This window comes from Suricata suricatta, chromosome 5 (genome assembly GCF_006229205.1).
Source record: "Suricata suricatta isolate VVHF042 chromosome 5, meerkat_22Aug2017_6uvM2_HiC, whole genome shotgun sequence".
In the NCBI taxonomy this organism is placed as follows: Eukaryota; Metazoa; Chordata; class Mammalia; order Carnivora; family Herpestidae; genus Suricata; species Suricata suricatta.
Window position 1 is genome coordinate 115,426,830 of NC_043704.1, and position 20,793 is coordinate 115,447,622.

The 20,793-nt window shown below is 35.5% G+C and overlaps 1 protein-coding gene across 2 annotated transcripts in view; it reads left to right on the forward strand.

The window, feature by feature from the left end:
• The window catches only part of PLOD2 (procollagen-lysine,2-oxoglutarate 5-dioxygenase 2), a 101,382-nt gene that overhangs the window by 36,029 nt on the left and 44,560 nt on the right, over positions 1-20,793 (forward strand). For both annotated transcript variants that reach the window (XM_029940812.1, XM_029940813.1), the window contains exons 2-3: positions 4,918-5,009; positions 8,749-8,885. In XM_029940812.1, coding sequence (XP_029796672.1) covers positions 4,918-5,009; positions 8,749-8,885 — 229 coding nt within the window. The remainder of the gene's footprint in view (positions 1-4,917; positions 5,010-8,748; positions 8,886-20,793) is intronic.

Here is a 20,793-nt window from a genome sequence, read left to right on the forward strand (position 1 = left end):
CACAAGTAAAGTAAGTTAAATAATTTGGGTGTCTGGGTAGCTCAGTTGGTTAAATGTCTCACTTTGGTTCAGGTCATGACCTCACAGTTCATTGAGTTCAAGCCCTGCATCAGGCTCTGTGCTATTAGCTTGGGATCCTCTGTCCCCCTCTCTCTCTGTCCCTCCCCAACTTGCTCGCTCTCTCTCTCTCTCTCAGAAATAAATAAACATTAATAAATAAAGTTAAACAACTTCACTGAAGTCACCCAACAAGTTACTAGTAAAGCCAGTTATTCCTCAAAGTCCATTTCTTTCCAACATTCCATGTGGACTTACTTGCTAGAGAGAAGTCAAGAGGCTAGAAGCAAACTTTGAGTTTTATTACATGTGTAGAAACAAGATAACATAGCAAGCCTGAAACTTCCATCCTTAGAAAGACCTGCTTGCAGGGTTGGTCCTTGGTTGTCATCTGGAAAACTGGATTTGGGGAGATTCCTACCATTCCCAGTAAGAATGGTTCACTGTGCCTAGACTGTACTTATGATGAACACCTGCTTTCTTTCTAGAAGTTTGGAATTTTGATATAGCACTTGCCTGTAGGACCAGTCCCCACTAAAAACCTTGGGCAGTGAGTCCCTAATGATTTTTAATAAATAACATTTCACATGTGTTGTCACAGCTAGTTGCTATGGGAATTAAGCAAATCCTGTGTGACTCTGCTGGGAAAGGACTGTCAGAAGCTATGTCTGGATTCCCTGGATTGGCCCATGTGCCTTTTTCCTTTGCTGATTTTGCTTAATATCCTTTTACTGTAAAAAGTCACAGCCACAAGTATGACTTATATGCTGAATGCTAGGAGTCCTCCTAATGAATGGTTGATTCTGGGGATGGATGGCCTTGAGGACGCCAGACCTAATATGCTTCTAGCTATAGGCAAAAGGTCTTCATCTGAAAAAGACATTATGGGCCTAATTGGTTGTATGTCTGATAAAGGGCTAGGTATTAGATTCAGGGTTCAGAGGCCAAGCTAAAGAAATATAGAAAAGACTCCAAACACAGACTCCAGAGAAATATTGGTACATAAAGCAATCAATCACACTCTGCTCCTCCACTGAAAGTCATTTATTTTAACGTAAACTGTGATCTCATGAATAGTCTAACAAAGTCCCATTCCCTTACAGAAGAGGGAACTGAGACCTCAAGAGAAAACAAGAGTTGTCCAGGATCTTGCAGCTCATCTAGGTGGTGACCAGTCTAGGGCTGGAACTCAGGATTCTCAATTACTAAAAACATGCTGTTCCTAGGTCTTATTGAACAATTTTGTTGTTTTATTTCTTAATTTATATATATTATATATATATAGTTAATATATATATTAACTAATTTAATTATCACAGCAAACCTGTTAGGCAGGAGATATTATTACACACATATTATAGATGAGCTACAGATGAGACACCAATTTCTAACAAATAAATGGTAGAGTTGGGATTATAACCCAGGTATTTGTCTTCAGATTCATATGGCCAGCCACAGTGACAAACTATGACTCTCAGGCTAAATCTAACCCATTGTTTTTGTAAAGGCAGCCAGAAAACACATACATATATGCATATAGAAAACATTCAAAAAGTATTTAAAAAAAGACAAAAGAAAAAAAGAATTATAACAAAGATTATATGTGGTCCACAAAGCCTAAAATATTTTCAATTTGACCTTTTACAGTGAAAGTTTGCTGGCCTCTGCACTATGCTATTACTAAGAAGACACATACGTTCCTTCAGTAGGTCAGTGAGAGTCACTGATCCTTATAGATGAAAGACACATCTGGTCATAAAATGAGTTAGTTGAAGAGTGAGAACAGTATACTCATAGGTCCCATTATAGAATTATTTTTTTTTTTATCTGCCAATTTAAAATTAAGGACTGGCTTGACTTTGTGTAGGGAAAGTTTCTTGGAAAGACAGGAGATTTATCCTTCAGCATTGGTTGGGAACAAAAGCAGCTGGGCTGGTGCTCAGTTAGTAATGGGATGTCTGTCTGTCTGTCATTAAGGTGATGAATTTCGGATGAGTTTTATCTACTGCTTTAGCATTTGGAGACAGGATATATTAATAAAACACTTTCAATTTTAAACTCATGCTTTGTTTTTGAAAATAAAAATTGGGTCAGCACTACAAATTGATAAATTCTGCTTTTTATAAAAAACTATTTGGAGAAAAAAAAAGATGGCTCTTTAACAATGCATTCTCCCAACCCCAGAACTGTATTAATAAGAGAGAATATAGCCTGTTTTGGCCTTTCTAAATAAAGTGACAACTTGATTTTTGGAGAATTTCTGATATTCACTTGAATTTTTATAGAGAGTTGTATATTTAGCCACTTCAGTATTTATTAAATTTTACTATAATGAAAGGCATTTTGGGGGATTGTAGGGATGATGACAGAAGTTTTTGGGGTTTTTTTTTTTTTGCCATGATGTGATTTTCATTGATAAATGGTTGTCTAATCTGCCACACTCTATAGATGTGTTACAGGTTTCTTGCTCATGCAGACTGTATTAATCTATTTTATAATAGGGTCAGACAGTGGCCATAGAGGTCCCATTTGCCTCCCATCAACCTCAGATAATTTTAAAACAAATTATAAATACCATATATAATTTCATTGGGTAAATACTTAAGAATGTGTCTCTAAATTATAAGGACTCTAAAAAAAATCAATGTCATTAACGTGAAAAAAAATTAACAGTAATTTCTAATGTCAACAAATATCTAATTATGTTCAGGTTTTCCTAATTTTTTCAGAAATACCCTTCTGCAGTTGTTTTTTTTTTTAGGACCCAGCTAAAGTTTATAGTTTATATGTGGTTGAATTATTTCTTAATTCTGTTACTATACTCTATCAGTTTCCCATCTATTCTTTTTCCCCTTTGCCACTGATTCTATAGGTCAATTTTGAAATCTAAGTTTATATCAAATTTAGGTTAAAGTTTTTGACAAGAAAATGTTATATTATATTATACATAATATTTTTTAACAAGAAAATTGGACATTTGACAAGAAAATGTCATATTATGTAAAATATAATTTTATATTCATAATTATATATAATTATAATGTATATAATATGCTAAATAAGATTTATTTCTTATTACAGTAATTATCCTGAATAGCAAATAAGAGGAAACAGAAACATATGTAATGCTATTAATCATACTTTTTTTAAAACAAAGTTACTAATTCACTATATATATATATTTTTGTAATTAGCAACAATAATGAAACAACAGGAGTCCTTATTTGGCATAAGATTGCCAGACATAGACTACCCATTTTTAACTTTGCCTTCTGAGTCATTGCATTAGGTAACATTTGTGTCTACTCAGTGGTCTGGCCAACATTACTTTTCCTATTATGGATGATAAAATCCTTGCTGTTAATTTTATACTGAAAATGGTAAGTGTAAAAATCCACCAAACCAAAATCTAAACACATAGATAATTCTTATGATTTACGTATAAAAGTTAAGGAAAGAAAGCTATCTTTAAATAGAGGAATTTTATTACAGAGAGGAGACTTTCAGTACACTCTTTTACTCTTATAAAATCTGGTAGTCTCCATATTAAAATTTCTTGTGAATGATAACATGTGAAATTTTCTTAATTAGTTAACCCCTGTTGAAACTTTACAAATTAAATTTTGTTTCTTAAAAAAAATAATAGTTAATTGGGTACCAGGGTGGTTCAGTTAGGTATTTGACTCTTGATTATGGGTCAGGTCATAATTTGTGAATTCAAGCCCCGCATCAGGCTCCCTGTTGTCATCATGGAGCCCACTTCAGATTCTCCGTCCCCCTCCTCTGTGACCCCCTCCTCTGCTCCTCACCTGGTGGTGCATGTGCAAGTGTGTGTGTGTGTGTGTGTGTGTGTGTGTGTGTGTTTGTGGGCACACATGCTTGCTGTCTCTAAAAGAAGACAATGTGGTTCTTAAAAAAAAAAAAGAACAGTTAATTGAATAAGTATTCTTAAAATATATTTACTTAGGGCCAGACAACTTTATGAAAATAACTTATTTTTTCTTGAATAGTTCTTTCTCACAGTGGTGAAAATTATGTGAGAAATGCCTTTTTCCAGAAAAAAAGTCTAAGAACATTGATATTTATCTTTATGGAAACGTTTTCCTATCTTTAGTTGACTAGTGAATGTTTGCATTTATTATTTGTTCATGTGTATTGTACCTATTTATATTTTGTTTTAATTATTTTAAAAATCTGGTAGAAAATTACTTTGTTTTATATGAAATTGTTTCTAATTAAATTCTGTAATGGATTAATGCTATTTCCAATAATTGTCTATTGGTTGGCAGACAGTTAACACCTTGTGAATTTTATGTTATTGGAAACAGGCAAGTAACAGTCAAACGGTACAGCTCAGTGCATAGAATGATATAAAGATGTTGACTTATGCTTTCTCAGTCCATGGATCCTCCTGTGTCCTCCAGTTAAAAGAAATGTCCCAGCACTTTTGATATTTACTAATGTACTTTGTTTTTTATACATTGTTCTACATGCCTTTTCCTGGTAAACATTCTCCTTAATTAGCTTTTATGGATGTTTTGAATGATTCCTTAAATCTGCCTCCTACTATCGAGTGGTTTTGTGTTGGATTGAAAATAATTGTCCGTTATAGAATGGTGACTAAAAGCTGTGTATTTACTAGGGCAGCACTGATTTTGGTTCCTTTACTTGTTAAATAAACAACAAAGCACTGAAGGTGATATATATGTTTTTGTGGCTACTAAGACTTTTCATCACAGAAATGAAAAGGAAGTAGGCAAGTAGGTTTAATGATTACTCTTATCACTGTAGTGGGTTGTAAAGTGGGAGCATTTAACCTCTTGGTAAACCATCTTATGTTAGTCCCTTCTGTCTTTACAGATAAATTATTAGTCATAACTGTAGCAACAAAAGAAAGTGATGGATTCCATCGATTTATGCAGTCAGCCAAATACTTCAATTATACTGTGAAGGTACAGTATATCTTTTAATTCATGGACATGTTAGAATATATGACTGAAGTACATTTTTCGTAAAAATACCAATAGTCCTACCACCACAATCTGTGTTCCACATAAGGAAGTTGAAGTTTGGTTACATAATTACTGAGTTTGTATATATAATTGATTGTTTTAAGGATAAATTCTGTCCTTATTAATACTCTGCCACTTAGACAATGATTTCTTCATTTTTGCTAATGCTTTATATCAAGATGTTCTATAAAACAACAGAAAAATATGTTAATATATATTTATGTTTTTTTTGAGGGGTCATGTACAAGCACAGCATAACAGATTTGGCATTAATTTTTTTCATTACTGGGAAAAATTTTTTTCTGTCATGGTTATGTCTATCATAGTGTGTTTGTTTACAGAGAAGTGGAAATATGGCTATGAAGGGGATCCCTTTTTTGTTTCATTACTGAGAGTTGCTTTTTTTGTTGGTTGTTTTAGAGGAATTTGAGAACATTATAAAAGTAGAAGACTGATCTCCAGGAGAATATCTCATTGATAAATGATCAGAAGAAACCTGGGCAATTTGGTAGAACTAGTAAACTGAGCTGTGAAAGACCTGCCTATTTTACTTACTTATTTATTTTTTTATAGAAATGAGGATCTGTCAGCCAGGTCTTTTCCACAAATAAGAGGTAGATGGGGAGGTATCCCAGGTAGGAAAGCAAACAAACCAACAAACTGAAGACATTTATATAATAAAAACCAAAAACAAAACACACACAAACAAAAAAACCAACTGAAGAAACAAAAAACAACTTAAAAAAAGAAGAAGGAAAGACTCTTTTGCCTAGGGAAAATTGAGCTGTTCTAGTATGTAATATAGAAAGACGGTCATATTCGCTTACATAACCCCTAGGAGACAAGGTATGGATGTTGATATAAAACAGCTATTAAAGAGGCTAAACTCTGCTGGAAAAGAGATCTAGTTTTAACAACCAGATACTTAATGCAGGATAAATGAGAACTATGTTAGACGTTTGTTAGGGATAGAGGAGAAATATAGTAGTATGTACTGATAAGGAGGCATTATGGAAATAACAGAGAAATCAGGATAAAATAATGCTGAATAATGCTGAAATCCTAAGAGGGAGGACCATTAGAGTTTGTGCTGGGGAGGGTGTAGCATGTTCCTTGTGTGTGAGGCACTGTTTGAAAATTTATATGTCTTTGAAACCACGTATGTTAGGTATTACTTTGTTTGTGGGTGAGGAAAACCGGCCCCAGGATGGATAGCTATGAAATATTAAATCTCGGGCCCCAGCCCATTTGAGTGATTCTTGCTGTTGTCCCATTTTGAAATGTAGTAGTTCTCAAAGTGTGGACCCCAGACCACCAGCATCAGCATCGTCTGGGGAATTGTTAGAAAGGGGATTCTTAGGCCCAGCTTCAGATCTCCTGAATCACAAAGGCTGCAGTCTGTGTTTTAACAGCCCCTCTGCATGATTCTGATGCACACTAAGTTTGACATACTGATAGAGTAGAAAGAAAATAGAGAGTAGAGCTTAGCATATTGCACTGCACAGAGAGGCCCTCGGATGTGACCGGGCCTGGTGTTAGTGCAGCATTGGAGAAGTCCACAGGGTTTTGGAATGGAAGAGTAACAAATCATGGGCCACAGGAGGCCAGTTTTTAGAGTAAAACTAATAGTTCTATTTGACCAATAATTCTCCTAGACCAGCCCCAATATGAATCCAGATATATATCAGTTTTGAGTTTCCTTTTTAGCATTTATCCTCAACCTGCATTAGAGGTGGTGCAGTGATGAAGTGATGACTAGAAATCTGAGGCTGGGAGTTCCATGGGCTTTGCCAGCCAGGACTATATTGGTTCAATGTTTAGTGATATTGGAGCTAATAATGTTTTTTTTCCTAACAAGCAAGAAAACTAAAAGGCAATCTACTGAATAGGAGAATATATTTGCAAATGATATATCTGATAAAGGGTTAGTATCCAAAATATATAGAGAACTAATACAGCTCAATACCCCCAAAACAGATAATGTAATTAAAAAATGGGCAGAAATCATGAATAGACACTTCTCCAAAGAAGACATACAAAGAAGACATGTGACCAAGAGACACATTTAAAGATACTCAAGATCACTAATCATCAAAGTGTTACAAATCGAAACCACAATGAGATACCACCTCACACCTGGCTAAAATCAAAAACACAAGAATCATTAAGTGTTGGGGATGATGTGGAGAAAAAGGAATCCTCTTACATGGTAAACTGTGATGTAAACTTGGAACGCAAATTTGTGTAGCGACTGTGAAAAGCAGTATGGAGATTCCTCAAAACATTAAAAATAGAACCACCTTATAACCCAGTAATTGCACTACTGAGTTTTGCAAATACAAAAACACCAATGCGAGGAGATCCATGCACTTCTATGTTTATAGCAGCATTATTTACAGTAGCCAAACTGTGGAAATAGCCCAGTGTCCATTGACAGAAAGGATAAAGAACATGTGGTAGTTATATATAATGGAATACTATTCATCCATAAAAAAGAATGAAATCTTGCCATTTGCAACAATATAGATAGAGCTAAAGAATGTAATGCTAAGAGAAATAAGTCAGTCAGAGAAAGACAAATACCATATGATCTTATATGTAGAATTTAAGAAACAAAACAAATAAGCAAAGGAAAAATTAAAAAAGAGAGAAAGACAAACCAAGAAATAGACTCTTTAGAGAACAAACTTGTAGTTACCAGCGGGTAAGTGGGCGGGGGTTGGGGAAAATAGGGAATAGAGATAAAAGAGTACACTTATCATGGTGAAAATAAATAAAATAACAAATAAATTAAAAAGTAAAGTCTATTTTGTTTATTGCCTATTTTGATATAGAAAAGAAAAAATATTTTCTAAATGTATTTTACCCCTTCTCTTGTGTTTAATTTCACTCTCCCCTAATTTCACAAATCTCTTAGTAAGATCATTATCTTGGGAACATCAGGCTTTGTTGTGATGAAATTAAAATCCCAGGTGTGTGTGTGGCAGAGGGGGCATAGGCTTGCTGCTCACTCACAGCTGTGTGTGTCACCGTGAACTTCTGCTGTGAGACCACTGCTGAGGCTGAGGTGGACGGCAAGGAGAAAGGCTACAAGTTTAGCTTCGGTGAATTGCACTTAGGCAATTCGTTGCATTGATGAATTGTTATTAAGCTTTTGTGGGTAAAGTAAGTTTAAAATTTAGAAAGAAGGTGACATCTGACCTGATGCCCTCTGTGTTTCCTTGAACAGTTGATTTGATTCAATATGAAAATCACTTAAGGGCCCTGTCAAAAACCCTTCTTGACTTGGCTTTTGCTGTCCATCATGCAGATTTCCTGCCAGATTGAAAAATGTTATGGAAAGTTTCTGTATTTTCTTGTCCATTTTAGTTCGAACAAGTAGAAATAAGATATGAGAAATATTTTCTGTGCTCCTCACCCCCTTGACCTCCCTCCTTGGATTAGATTCTACTTTTGAAATGGTAAAATTGGGAATGCCATTTTAGGGGGTGGATAACATTGAAGAATCATGCCCTAAGCTAGGCATCAAGTGCTCTCCTCTGGAGCAGTATGATTTAGTGATGTAGTGAAATGTTTGTAGGGTGGGTACTGTGTAATACTGTAAAACTTGCTGATGACTTCTGTGATACGGCTGTAACCTGAGTTTTGCTCAGTGATGAATTGTTGATTTCATTCACAGGTCCTCGGTCAAGGAGAAGAGTGGAGAGGTGGTACTGGAATTAACAGTATTGGAGGGGGCCAAAAAGTGAGATTAATGAAAGAAGTCATGGAGCATTATGCCAGTCAAGAAGATTTGGTTGTTTTATTTACTGAATGGTAAGAGAAAGAACTTGTAGATTTTTAAGTCTACATTAAATTATTACTAAAAAGAGTTGAAGTTCGTATTTGCAGGTTATGTATTAAATTATTTTATTTACAAGGAATAATTAGTTTAAAAAGTAGATTTTACTCATAATTATAAAACCACCATCTAACATCATTATATAATGGATCAAATCTAATGAGTTACCATGAGCAGCAATGAGAAAATACAATATGAGCTAGCAGTTTTGTGAAATCCGTGTTTTAATCCTGACTTGATATGGAAGAAAGATCATGTTGAGGTTTTCTATTGAAGAGAGTAACTCAGTGGGTCCTGGCTGACCAGGAGGAAACAGATCGTGAAAAGTTATAAGTGATAAATGAGAAAACCTATTTTCTAGGAAGAAAAGCCTTTTCAACATAGGAATATCTTTTTGCATGTTATTTTACTTTCTTTCTACTTAATTTGGAATGTCCACTGTCTTCCTTTACCTTCTTTTTACATGTTTTTATAATGGCAAATTGTCATGAGTCAATAGTGTTTGCTACCTTCTTTCATTTTTTTTCACCTTTTTATTTTTTGGCAATTGCTTATTTCAAACCCCATGCATTTTATCCTCTAACAAGCGTATCTCTTCCTCAATTTGTAAGTCCCAAGCCATTACTTATGGCAGATAAAAGTAAGAGTAATGCATTTCATACAAGTATGTATATAGGAAAGGCATAAATTTTGAAATGAAAATAGTCATATGTTCTATGAAATGAAGTTCCACTGCCATCAACCCTTAGAAGTTTTGAGAGGGTCTCTATACTTGCTTCTTTAGAATTTCCTTAATATCTTGTAGGAAAAAAAAAAGTTCTGCCTGTGGCTAACCTGTTCTTACAATATGAGATGTAGAATAGCTTGTGTACAGGGAGTTTTTATACAGAATCTATTATTATGTATATTTTACCTTTGGAAAAAGAGTACAAAGCTCACAATAACTGTTTAGATTAAATATTGAGTATGTTTTGGTTTAAAAATAGGGTGGAGGGCACCTGGGTGGCTCAGTCAGTTAAGTGTCCGACTTCGGTTCAGGTCATGATCTCTCGGTCTGCAAGCTTGAGCCCCGTGTCGTGCTCTGTGCTGACAGCTCAGAGCCTGCAGCCTGCTTCAGATTTGTGTCTTCTCTCTCTGCCCCTCCCCTATTTGTGTTCTCTCTGTCTCTTAAAAATGAATAAACATTTAAAAATTAAAAAAAATTTAAAAATGGTGGATTTCAAATGGCCAGTTTGGTCAGCTTGAACTTGCCACATGTATATTTTGATATTCATTTTGAGGCAAATTCTCCTTGTAAAAGTACCACATATGAGCCAGTCATGGTTTTAGATTCTTAAGCATCCTTTTGTGTTCTTGGAAGAAGCTCTTTTCTCCTACCCTTACCTTCCTGTCCCATTCCACCTCCCCCAACCCCCAATCCAGGACTTAGCCTTGGAAAAAACTGGTTTGTTTTTCTTAAGGAAAGGGATACTTCGAGATATCTGAAAGCTGCCTGCATTTGCATTCATTTATTTTGATGATATTTTAAGACCCAGCATGACAAAGGAACGACTGTAAAATTTTAAGTGAAAGGCTCGTATGTGTCAGGCACTGTTAGTGTTTGGAATATATCAGTGAACCAAACAGACAAAATTTCTGACAGTTTCCTCTGTGAAAACAGCCAGGTAACTGAAAGTATCCATGCCCAACTCAGCCAAGCCACTGCCTGAGAAGAATTCTTAGCATGTTCTCTATCTTTACCTGCTGTGTCTGTTCTGCTGGAAAAGCCTAGGGATCATGACTGAGGTAAACTGACGTAACTGAGGTAAAGAGGGATGGGCAGTTGCTGCCACATTAGAGCTTTCTGTCCCCTCTTATTTATTTACTTGTTTAAACAACACCCTTTATAATAGTGTCATGTACAGAGTGATAAATCTAGTTGAATATTATGCATAATCTAAGGTCTCAGGGAAATGGATAAGGCTATTTATAAATTACTTGAACTAGAATACCCATTCTGTAACAAAATTGCTAATCTCCTACTTAAATTTACCTCTGGTCAAGGGTAGAATTCAGAAAAGCAGAATTATTAATTTTTTTATAAATCAAATTCCTGTATCTTATGAGGTTTTCTTTATTTTAATATATATATATATATATTTATTAGAGTGGGAGAGAATCTTAAGCAGGCTTCACATTCAGCACCTAGCCTGATATAGGGCTCCATCCCATAATCCTGGGACCCTGACCTGAGCCAAAATCAAGAGTCACATGGTTAACCAATTGAGCCACTCAGGCACCCCTTAAGTGGTTTTCTTAGGACAGCTCAACTGTAATGATTTATTTTATGGAAACATAGGTCACCACTGTATGAAAAAAATACAATCATTTATATACTTAATGGTTTGGATAATTTGGATAGGTGTTTTCAAAAAAAGCTTTCTTAAGGTATAAATTATATACCATTGCATATACTCATTTTAAGTATAAAATGCAATAATTTTTAGTTATTTTAGAGTTGTGCAGTTATCATCACTTCTCAATATTAGAACATTTCTAATACCTTCAAATAATCTCTTGTGTTCATTTAGACAGGCTTTTGTGAATTAACCTGGGAACAATTTTATAACACTGCTTCCACGGGAAGTATTCTAAACTGACTTTTGGATGATCATTTAAAATTAGAGAGTAGATATTTATAAATGTACTCTGTAGAGTAAGATTTATCATATTTCGATAAAAATAAATATTTGGCAGAGGTTTGGGTTCTTAAAATGAAAACTGAAAGTATCCATATGAGAAAGTACCACAAACTTTTTTTTCAAGTTATTTTATGTTGTAGTGTGTGTGTGTGTGTTAATATAACTTAGATGATTTATAAAGCCGACCATCTCTCCTTGATTAGATGACTTTATTTAATATAATTATAATAAATAATTCCAGTAATAATAATGAATTTGATGACTTAAAAAGTTTTTTTAGTGTTTATTTATCTTTGAGAGAGAGAGTGAACAGGAGAGGGGCAGATGGAGAGGGAGGCACAGAATTGGAAGCAGGCTCCAGTCTCTGAGCTGTCAGCCCAGAGCCTGATGTGGGGCTTGAACTCACAAGCTATGAGATCATGACTTGAGTGAGCTGAAGTCAGACACCCAACCGACTGAGCCACCCAGGGTGCTCCTGAATTTGATGACTTCTAATGGATGGAGTGCAATGGGTTCTTTTGGAATAGGCTCATAAAGATTTTGAGGACAAACATTGAAACTTGGTAGCTGCAGATTCCCTTATGGAGAAAAACTATTCCATAAAGATTTTATAATTCACCTTAATCCAAGTAACTGAGTACTTTGAGTTTTATTACAAGGTACATTGCATTACTTTTAGAATTATCTTGTAAATTATGTATTTATTTTACTTCAGTCACATTGAAGACAGGTGGTCAAGCCTAATTATTATTATATAGTAAGCAGTATTTTTTAAAATAATATTAGGCCAATAAGTAACAAAACATTTTATTGTAATTGATATGAATTGAATATCCCCACAAGCTTGCTCTATACTTGGTATAGTAAAATATAAACCAGCCAGAGTCCAGTCCCCAGAAGAAGCATGTGATGGAAGACTTTTTGGGGTGTCAGCGTCTAATAAAGTTTTAGTTATTTGTTTTATTCTTTTCTGTATAGACTTAAGAAAATTCTTTAGAAGAAAAGTTGTTAGAGATAAAGGTGATGTAGTTATTTGTGTTTGAATTTGGACTAAGCAGAAATTTCTGTTTTTTTGATGATGTTGAATATAATGCCATTAATCTGAATTGAGAGGGGCTACATTTTGAAAGACTCCTAATATGAGTCTTACCCAAGGACTTTGATATATAGAAGCTGCTTGGTTCATTAAAGTATTTATTTAAAGATGATTAACTATGTGACTTTGAGGTAAGATAAAGGAATTGGCTTTGCAGTTTATAAGCTCTTACTAACTGGAGATAGCAGTAAGGAAGATTAACTGAAAACACTAGAATAGTAGTTTATGTACAGTACACACGCTGATATAGAATTAAAATGAATATAAAATAAAGCCATTGTTATGGTAGTTGTCCAGGCGCCTCTGGCTTGGGAAATTGACCAGGATAAAGAACACTGGCTGTGGGGCACTTGGGCGGCTTAGTCCGTTAAGCATCTGACTTTGGCCCAGGTCATGATCTCACAGTTTGTGGGTCTGAGCCCCCGTCAGGTTCTGTGCGGACAGCTCCGAGCCTGGAGCCTGCTTCCGGTTCTGTGTGTCCCTCTCTCTCTCTGCCCCTCCCCTGCTCATGATCTGTCTCTCTCTGGCTCTCAAAAATAAATAAATGTTAAAAAATTTTAAAAATAAAAGAACACTGGCTGAAAACCCAGGAATAATCTTAGTCACAAACTGGTCTCTGTTACCAGAGATGCCTTGCCACTTGTATATTGCCGGCTTCCATGTGCCTGGCATGTTGAATTGTAATTGTCCTTACTTCCAGATAGTGAAGCTGAGGGCTGCACCAGATTTAAATACTGTCTGGGTAAATAGCAAGGTATCCATAAATATTGGGTAACGGAAACTTGCATCAAAAGAGCAAGAAACGGATCTTACAAGAGGAGACATATGGTGGATGCTCTGAATCTGCTTTTAAAGAGATTTTCTTCCTTCATTTGGAGAAACTACAGTGATTTGGAAGGGCCAAAAAGCATCCCAACTTTCTAAATCTCAAAGATTGCAATTATTAAAAAAATGAATTTTGAATGTCAGAGGCCATGAAAATGATGATACTGATCTTTCAGATGTAAGCTGTTTGTTTCTTTGGCTCCTAATCAAAAATTATTTTGATGAAAAAGTAAAATAAGTGGGCAGATTTTTCACTTTGTATTTAGTATAGAAATAGTTTTTATTGAGTACAAACTATGCCCTAGGCATTAAATTTAACACTGCAAAACAGAGAGAAACACAGATCCCATGCTCCAAGAATTCTCATATTATGCTAATTCTGCAAACAAAACTGAACAGACCTAATGTGGAAGAAATAATATGTTTACAGAAAAACTTGCATGTTGACATAATCTTTTTAGAATCATTTACTTTTAGAAAATTGTCAAAGATTATGTTTTATTGGATCATTTTGCTACTTGTTTATAAAATTATTTTTATGTTTTATTGTTATTGTCATAAGTATGATTTATGTGTATTAATTCTGCAGATGACCAGATCCTATCTTATTTTATTCTATGAAATAAATATTTTATACTTTTTATAGCTCTTTACATACCCAGTATGTATAAAACACCTGCATTTTATTTTGTCTTACATAGTTTACACAGACGACAGAATAAAAATTTTCTGAAAGCAAAGCTTTTCAAGTATGATGGCTATAATTTTAACCGACTGTGGCAGATTTATTTGATGGATTCCTCCTTCCTGGCAGTGATGACAATTTACGTGTGCAGACACAAAGAACCTAGTCATTAGCAATGGACAACATTTCATTATATTAGTATGAAGGAAAGCCAAAATACATCAGAGTTTTTAGTTTGAGTATTGCTTTTTCTTTTTTCCCTTTTTGAAGGAAAGATTAAAATCATTAGTTGTCACATAAATGCATTACACTGTCCTCTGGCTTACCCAGAAGAGGCTGAAATATGTTTAGAAGTTATGTAAGAAGTGAGTGACTTTTGTTTTTCCAATTGTCCACATGTTCTTGTTAATTTTTACTGAGTATATATGGGTGTGTTGGAATGAGGAAGAAATAAATTGTATACAAAAGAAGCATTGGATGTTTATATGTATGTATATATTATCTATCTACTGATTGATGTGTAATCTTGTACACATTAATTTGCCTGAGTTTGTGAAAGAATATATAACATATCATGTACATATACAATTTTTCCCAAACCAGACTGTCTGCTCCTTGAAGTTTGTTCTTTGAGTAAACATGTATCTGTTATGTGCAAAATACAGTGCTGCATGTGTGGTTGGAACTAGAGTTGGGGGGTCAAGGGCTGAGTAGGATAGAAATGTCCCCTGGGGACATTTTTCTATCCATAGCTCTGTATATGTTGTATCCGGCATGTTGTAGGTGCATAATAAATGTTGGTGATTTTTAGCAGCTTTTCCCCACTCATTAATTTAGTGACTATTTGCTGTGTATTAAATATGTCAGATTTGGAAGTTCTAATGTTGCAGAGATAAACTTAACCATTATTTAAAAGGAGAGGGAAAATTTTCATTTACTTAATCTTCTTTTAGCTACCAGTTTTACCAGTAAGGAGACTGACCCAAACACAGCGAGCGATGGTAACTCCGGGCTGCACAGGCAGTGGTGGCAGCTCGAGCTATTCTGATGTCTTGCCAGCGTTCCTGCCTGGGCTGCCCTCTCTGTTAGGTGTTTCTCCAGCGCAGCCGCTCTCAGGAAGCAGTCTGGAGAAAATGACGCTCTAGCTAAGCAGTGTCTAGATTAACTCCTACCTCTTCCCAGCCTCAGTAGGAATCCTATACAGGAGTTGAAAGTAGATACCATTTGGAGGAAAATCCACCCAGAATTATTTAGTTTTTTAAAATAGTACCTGCTTTTTAAGAAGAGCTAATTCCTACCCTTTCCTTCAAAATTCCCATAGTAAATGTATTTATCATTTTATACTATGATTTTATTGTAATTTATTTTGCAAGTTCAACAGAGTTGCCATTTAAAAAGCTATTTATTTGTTTGTTTGTTTACTTATTTATGTATTCTTTTTAAGTAGGGTTCATACCCAATGTGGGGTTCGAACTCATGACCTGATCATGAGACAGGAGTCATAAGCTGTACCAACTGAGCCCTGGCTGACATTTTAGCTTTTTTGGGGGGGAGGAGGAGAGAAAAGGAGTGATTTCATAGCATTGGTTTACAGTATTATCTATGAAAATATAGGTGTATATTTAAGATGAGGACATGGTTAAAGACAGAAGTATCAGGAGTTTTGCTCCTTGTATGCTTCAGTGTCAACAGACATTAGCTGCTAGTAGCGTGAATGCTTATAACTTTGGCTAAAGTGTATGTCGTGATGATGAAGAAAGTGTTGGATTCGGGAGGAACAAATAAATAAAATTAGGGAACACTTCTGTTGCTTGGTTTTCTGGCTACCCAGTAGCTTTTGCTTCTTGTTAAGACTTGGGATGACTCAGTCATTTATCTATTCATTCATTTGTTCAACAAATATTTATGGACTGTCTTCCAAATACAAGACTAGTGGAACACATAGATGAATAACGATGTGGATCTGGCATGTGAAGGAAGAGCAGGCAGTCTGGTATAAGACAGGCAGTCCCAGTGTGAAGAGGAGGAAATAAAATGTTTCATGAAATGAGAGAGGAAAAGATCTGTGGGAGTTAAAAGGAAGGAAGCAGTCTCTTTAATTTAGGCCAATCAAGCAGGAGTTTTTAGAAGAGGTGAGAGGGAGAATGGTTTGGACCCAATTGGGAGAAGATGTGCTAAGTAGATGACACATGTTGAGAAAAAACATGGACAGATAAAATAATTCAGTTTGGTTTCGGGACAGGTTTCTTAATGGAAAGTTGTTATTGTGATGCTGATCCTTTTAGACTTTACTCTGTAGGCCACGGGCTGGGAAACCAGGGGCCAGTCCCCTCACTGCTTGTTTTTATAAATGATTTTATTGGAACACAGCTGTGGTCATTGTTTCCATGGCAGAATCGAGTCCTTGTGATGGAGACCATATTGCCCTCAAAGCCAAAATTATTTTCTGTAAAAGATTAGATAGCAAATATTTGCAAAGTCCTGCTTTAGACCTAGTTGAGAACTACTGATTCAGCCTGAGGACTAGCACAGAATGATTTTTAGGAGAGCTTTCAGTCAGTCCTTATCAGAAGTGAGGAGACGGGTAATGTGGATTTTTAATTAATCTAGTCCAGTGTCTTCTAGAAAGGGTGGAGAAGATTTGAATGCTAAATAGATTAAGTAGATGGAATCAATAGGATTTGGTGAAATATTTGATGAGAGAGGCTGTAGAAAGGGAGGAGGTAAGGCTGGATGAGAGATTTTCAGCTTGGGAGACGGTGTGGTCGATGGTGCCACAGAAACAGGGAACACAGAAGGGCAAACACTTGTAAAAGTTTGAATGACCTGTTGGAGATAGAATGCTGACATGTCTGTTAGAGAACTCAACATGACCACATAAGGTGGGACCTTACGGTTTTTCCAGGACCCAGGACTATTTACCACAGTTAACTATGGAAAATTTTATTCTTCGTATTTAAATGGACCAGATTCCTCCGAGAATTATTTTTATGGCTGTTGTGCATTTTTAAAAAATCTGATTATTTGGGTTGTTGTGGCCAAAGTAATTTTAAGTAGAAAAACTTTCTTGCAGTTTGAAAGTCTTAAATCCATTCAAAGAACTATTCTAAAATACTTAAACATGGAAATAACAATGCCACTAAAAGGATATGGGAAAGTTTTAGCAACCTTAAATTTTTATTCAGAGTTAATTTCTCACTTCAATTATGTGAACATAATTTTTGCCTTTACATTTTACTTTAAAATAATTATTTTGGGGGAGCATCTGGGTGGCTCAGTTGGTTATGTCATCTCTTGGTTTCAGCTCAGGTCATGATCTCATGGTTCATAAGTTTGAGCCTTGCATCGGGCTCTGTGCTGCCATTGTGAAGCCTGCTTGGGATTCTCTCTCTCTCCCTCTCTCTGCCCCTCCCCCAGGTGGGCTGTGTCTGTCTCTTTCAAAATAAATACATAAACTGAAAATAACAATTTTGTGTTATAAAGGTAATGCTTGCTTATGAACTACTAAATCATAGAAGTTGAAGTTGTTACAATTCCCTTTCAAGCTACTGGATTCTGCTAATAGTTCTGACAGATGGTGTAGATACTATAGTCTTTACCAGGTTTCTAAAGACAGAAGACATTCACTTTCCAAATGTGCATTTATACCTCTGAAGATGTATGCTACCTACAAAATTTCTGAATCAGTTGGCCCAAGTCTCCCAAACATGTGATTCTCTGACATAATAAGCCCTTTTTTTCCATCTCCAAACAATGTGCTGGGAGTCTGCTGCAACTTACAGGGCAGTTGCTGTCTCAGGAGGTTTGATTTATTTGTCTTGCCTCTCATGGCTTAATTACCTATGACATTGGTCTTCTTTCCAAATGTTTATTATGATATATAATATATGACATATGACATATATACATCAACAACTAGTAGTCTTTGGGAAAGTAAGATAGGATTATCTTAGTGGTCAGAAATCTAAAGTGGTCATCCTGAGGAACTAAGTTGTACTTGTTTATAAGAAAAAGAAAAAATAGGTCTATTTTTATAAATATTATTTAGGACAGTCAGATTAATTCAGCTTTTTAAATCAACAGGTAGGGAGAAGTTAGTTTGAGGTTTTAGTCAGAACACATTGATTGTGATTTAAAATTTGTCTTAACACATGAGTATATAAAAATAAAATTATTATAAACTCTAGATTGGTATAAACTTAAAAGTGAGTTTTCCTCCTGCCTCTCCCATTATTACAGTCCCTTTCATCTAGTAATAATAATGTTAATTTTTAATTTTATTGAGTGCGTATCACATGCCATGTGTTGTTCTTAACTTTTTATTCAATAATTTGATGAGATAGGTACCATCCTCCTCCCCCATTTTATACAAAAAGAAACTAAAGCATAAAGAATTTAAGGTACTTGTCTAAGGTTACTCAGCTAGCACGTGGCAGAGCTGAAACTAGAAACCCAACTAGAAGATTTCAAATTGTAAGCTCTGAGTTCCTTTATGATTATGTTATTAATAGTATTCACATAAGCTTGCCTATTGATTCTGGAAAAAAGAAAAAGCTATGTATGGAAAGGTGTATGTATAGACACATTTTGAGATGATATTTTCTGTAACTGAAATAAAAACAAATCATAAAATGTAATCCTCCAATATAAAATGAAAAGAAGTAGTCTACCTCTCTGATCCCAACCTTATTTTTTCATTAAAAAAATTGGTTGGGCATAATTATTAATCATAGTTGCACATTAGTAACATTTTAACTTACATGTGTTTTGGTTAAGATTCAGAAGTGTTCTATATCGTGAGGGTTGTGTATGTCAAGTAGTTTTTACTTGTATAGTTCACCGTGAAGGGGAAAGAGAGGGAAGGAACAGAGGAAGGCAACTTCCTTTGAAAGGAGATTAGAGAAGCACACCAGTTCCACTGACATTCCGCTAGACAGACTTAGACATGTGCCCACATCTAGCTTCAGAGTAGTCTTTAGTAGGTTGACCGGATGCCCAGTTAACACAGGGGGATTTCATTATTAAAATAAAGGCTTGAGAATGTATATGGGGGTCAGTTAGCACCTCTGCCACAAGTATAAACGCACACTATTCTTGCTAAAGTAAATTTTTGTACAGTTATTTATTTTGAGAGAGACAGAGCACAAGCGGGGGAGGGGCAGAGAGGGAGACAAGAATCCCAAGCAGGCTCTGCAGTGTCAGCTCCGAGCTCAGCATGGGGCTCGAACACACAAACTTTGAGATTGTGACCTGAGCCAAAACCAAGGGTTGGCTGCTTAACTGAGCCACCTAGGTACCCCACTAAAATAAATTTTAAAGCTTCACAGGGTTTTTATTTTTATAGAAATGAGCAATCATGTGTTTTATTTTTGACCAAATAACTCCTATATAAAAAGTTATTAAATGTTGCCTGATTACTGTCTTGGCGTATTACCACGCTCTTTGAGAGCGAGTCTGGCTGGGAGAGGCATGCGCAATAGTCTCCTTACTCCTCCATTCAGACGTCATAGCAGGGTATCTGCACTCTTGGCTATTATTGCTGAATTCAGGAGCGTTAGTTTGTTCTTATTGTTTACTACCTTGGATATTAGGTCATTAAATTATCATCTTTGGAAACTTCAGGTCCTGAGGTACTCTAATGTGAAAAAAAAATACAGAAGAATTTATGCTTGTAACAAGAATAAGGAATTTATTGCAGAGTGGAAGCATATTAGGTTGTGGCTTTTCTACTTCATATTTTGTTAACTCATTATTATTCCATAAATGAACAATGAGCAGTAATGTCTCCAGAAAAGTTAATGAAACCATTGACATTATAGTGTCAATTAAAATCTTTTTTTAACATTTATTTATTTTTGAGTGAGAGAGAGAGGGAGATAGAGCATGAGCAGGAGAGGGGCAGAGAGAGAGAGAGAAAAAGGGAGGGAGACAGAATCTGAAGCAGGCTCTAGGTTCTGAGCTATCAACACAGAGCCTGATGCGGGGCTCGAACCCTCGAAGTAAGAGATTGTGAACTGAGCCAAAGTCAGATGCGTAACCAACTGAGCCACCCGGGTGCCCCTATAGTGTCAATTTTTGTACAATTTTTTTCAATTTTCTTGAATTTAAAAAGACATACTTGTTAACACTTTTTTTAAAGGATTTTAGGCTAAGTAGTGATTTGAATATAAATTTATAATGGTGATTTTTTTTTAGTAGTTGAATACATTTCTTCAAAGATAATGAAATCTTCAGAAGTGATAATGGTTGGGTACAAATTAAATTGAAAAAGTAGGCAGTTACAATGGCAGTTTCTGTCAATGATTATGTCTATATTAAGTTATATAGTTAATTATTGGCTTTTTAAAAAATGTTTATTTTTTTTTATTTTGAGAGAGAGAACGAGCAGAGAAAGGACAGAGAGGGAGAAAGAGAGAGAAACAGAGACTCCCAAGCAGGCTCCATGCTGTCAGCACAGAGCCCAGTACAGGGCCCCAGTTCATGAACCATGAGATCATGGCCTGAGCTGAAATCAAGAGTTGGACGCTTAACCAATTGAGCCATTCAGGCGCCCCAAGTTACTGACTTTTTAACCTTTCAACACTGATTGAGCATTT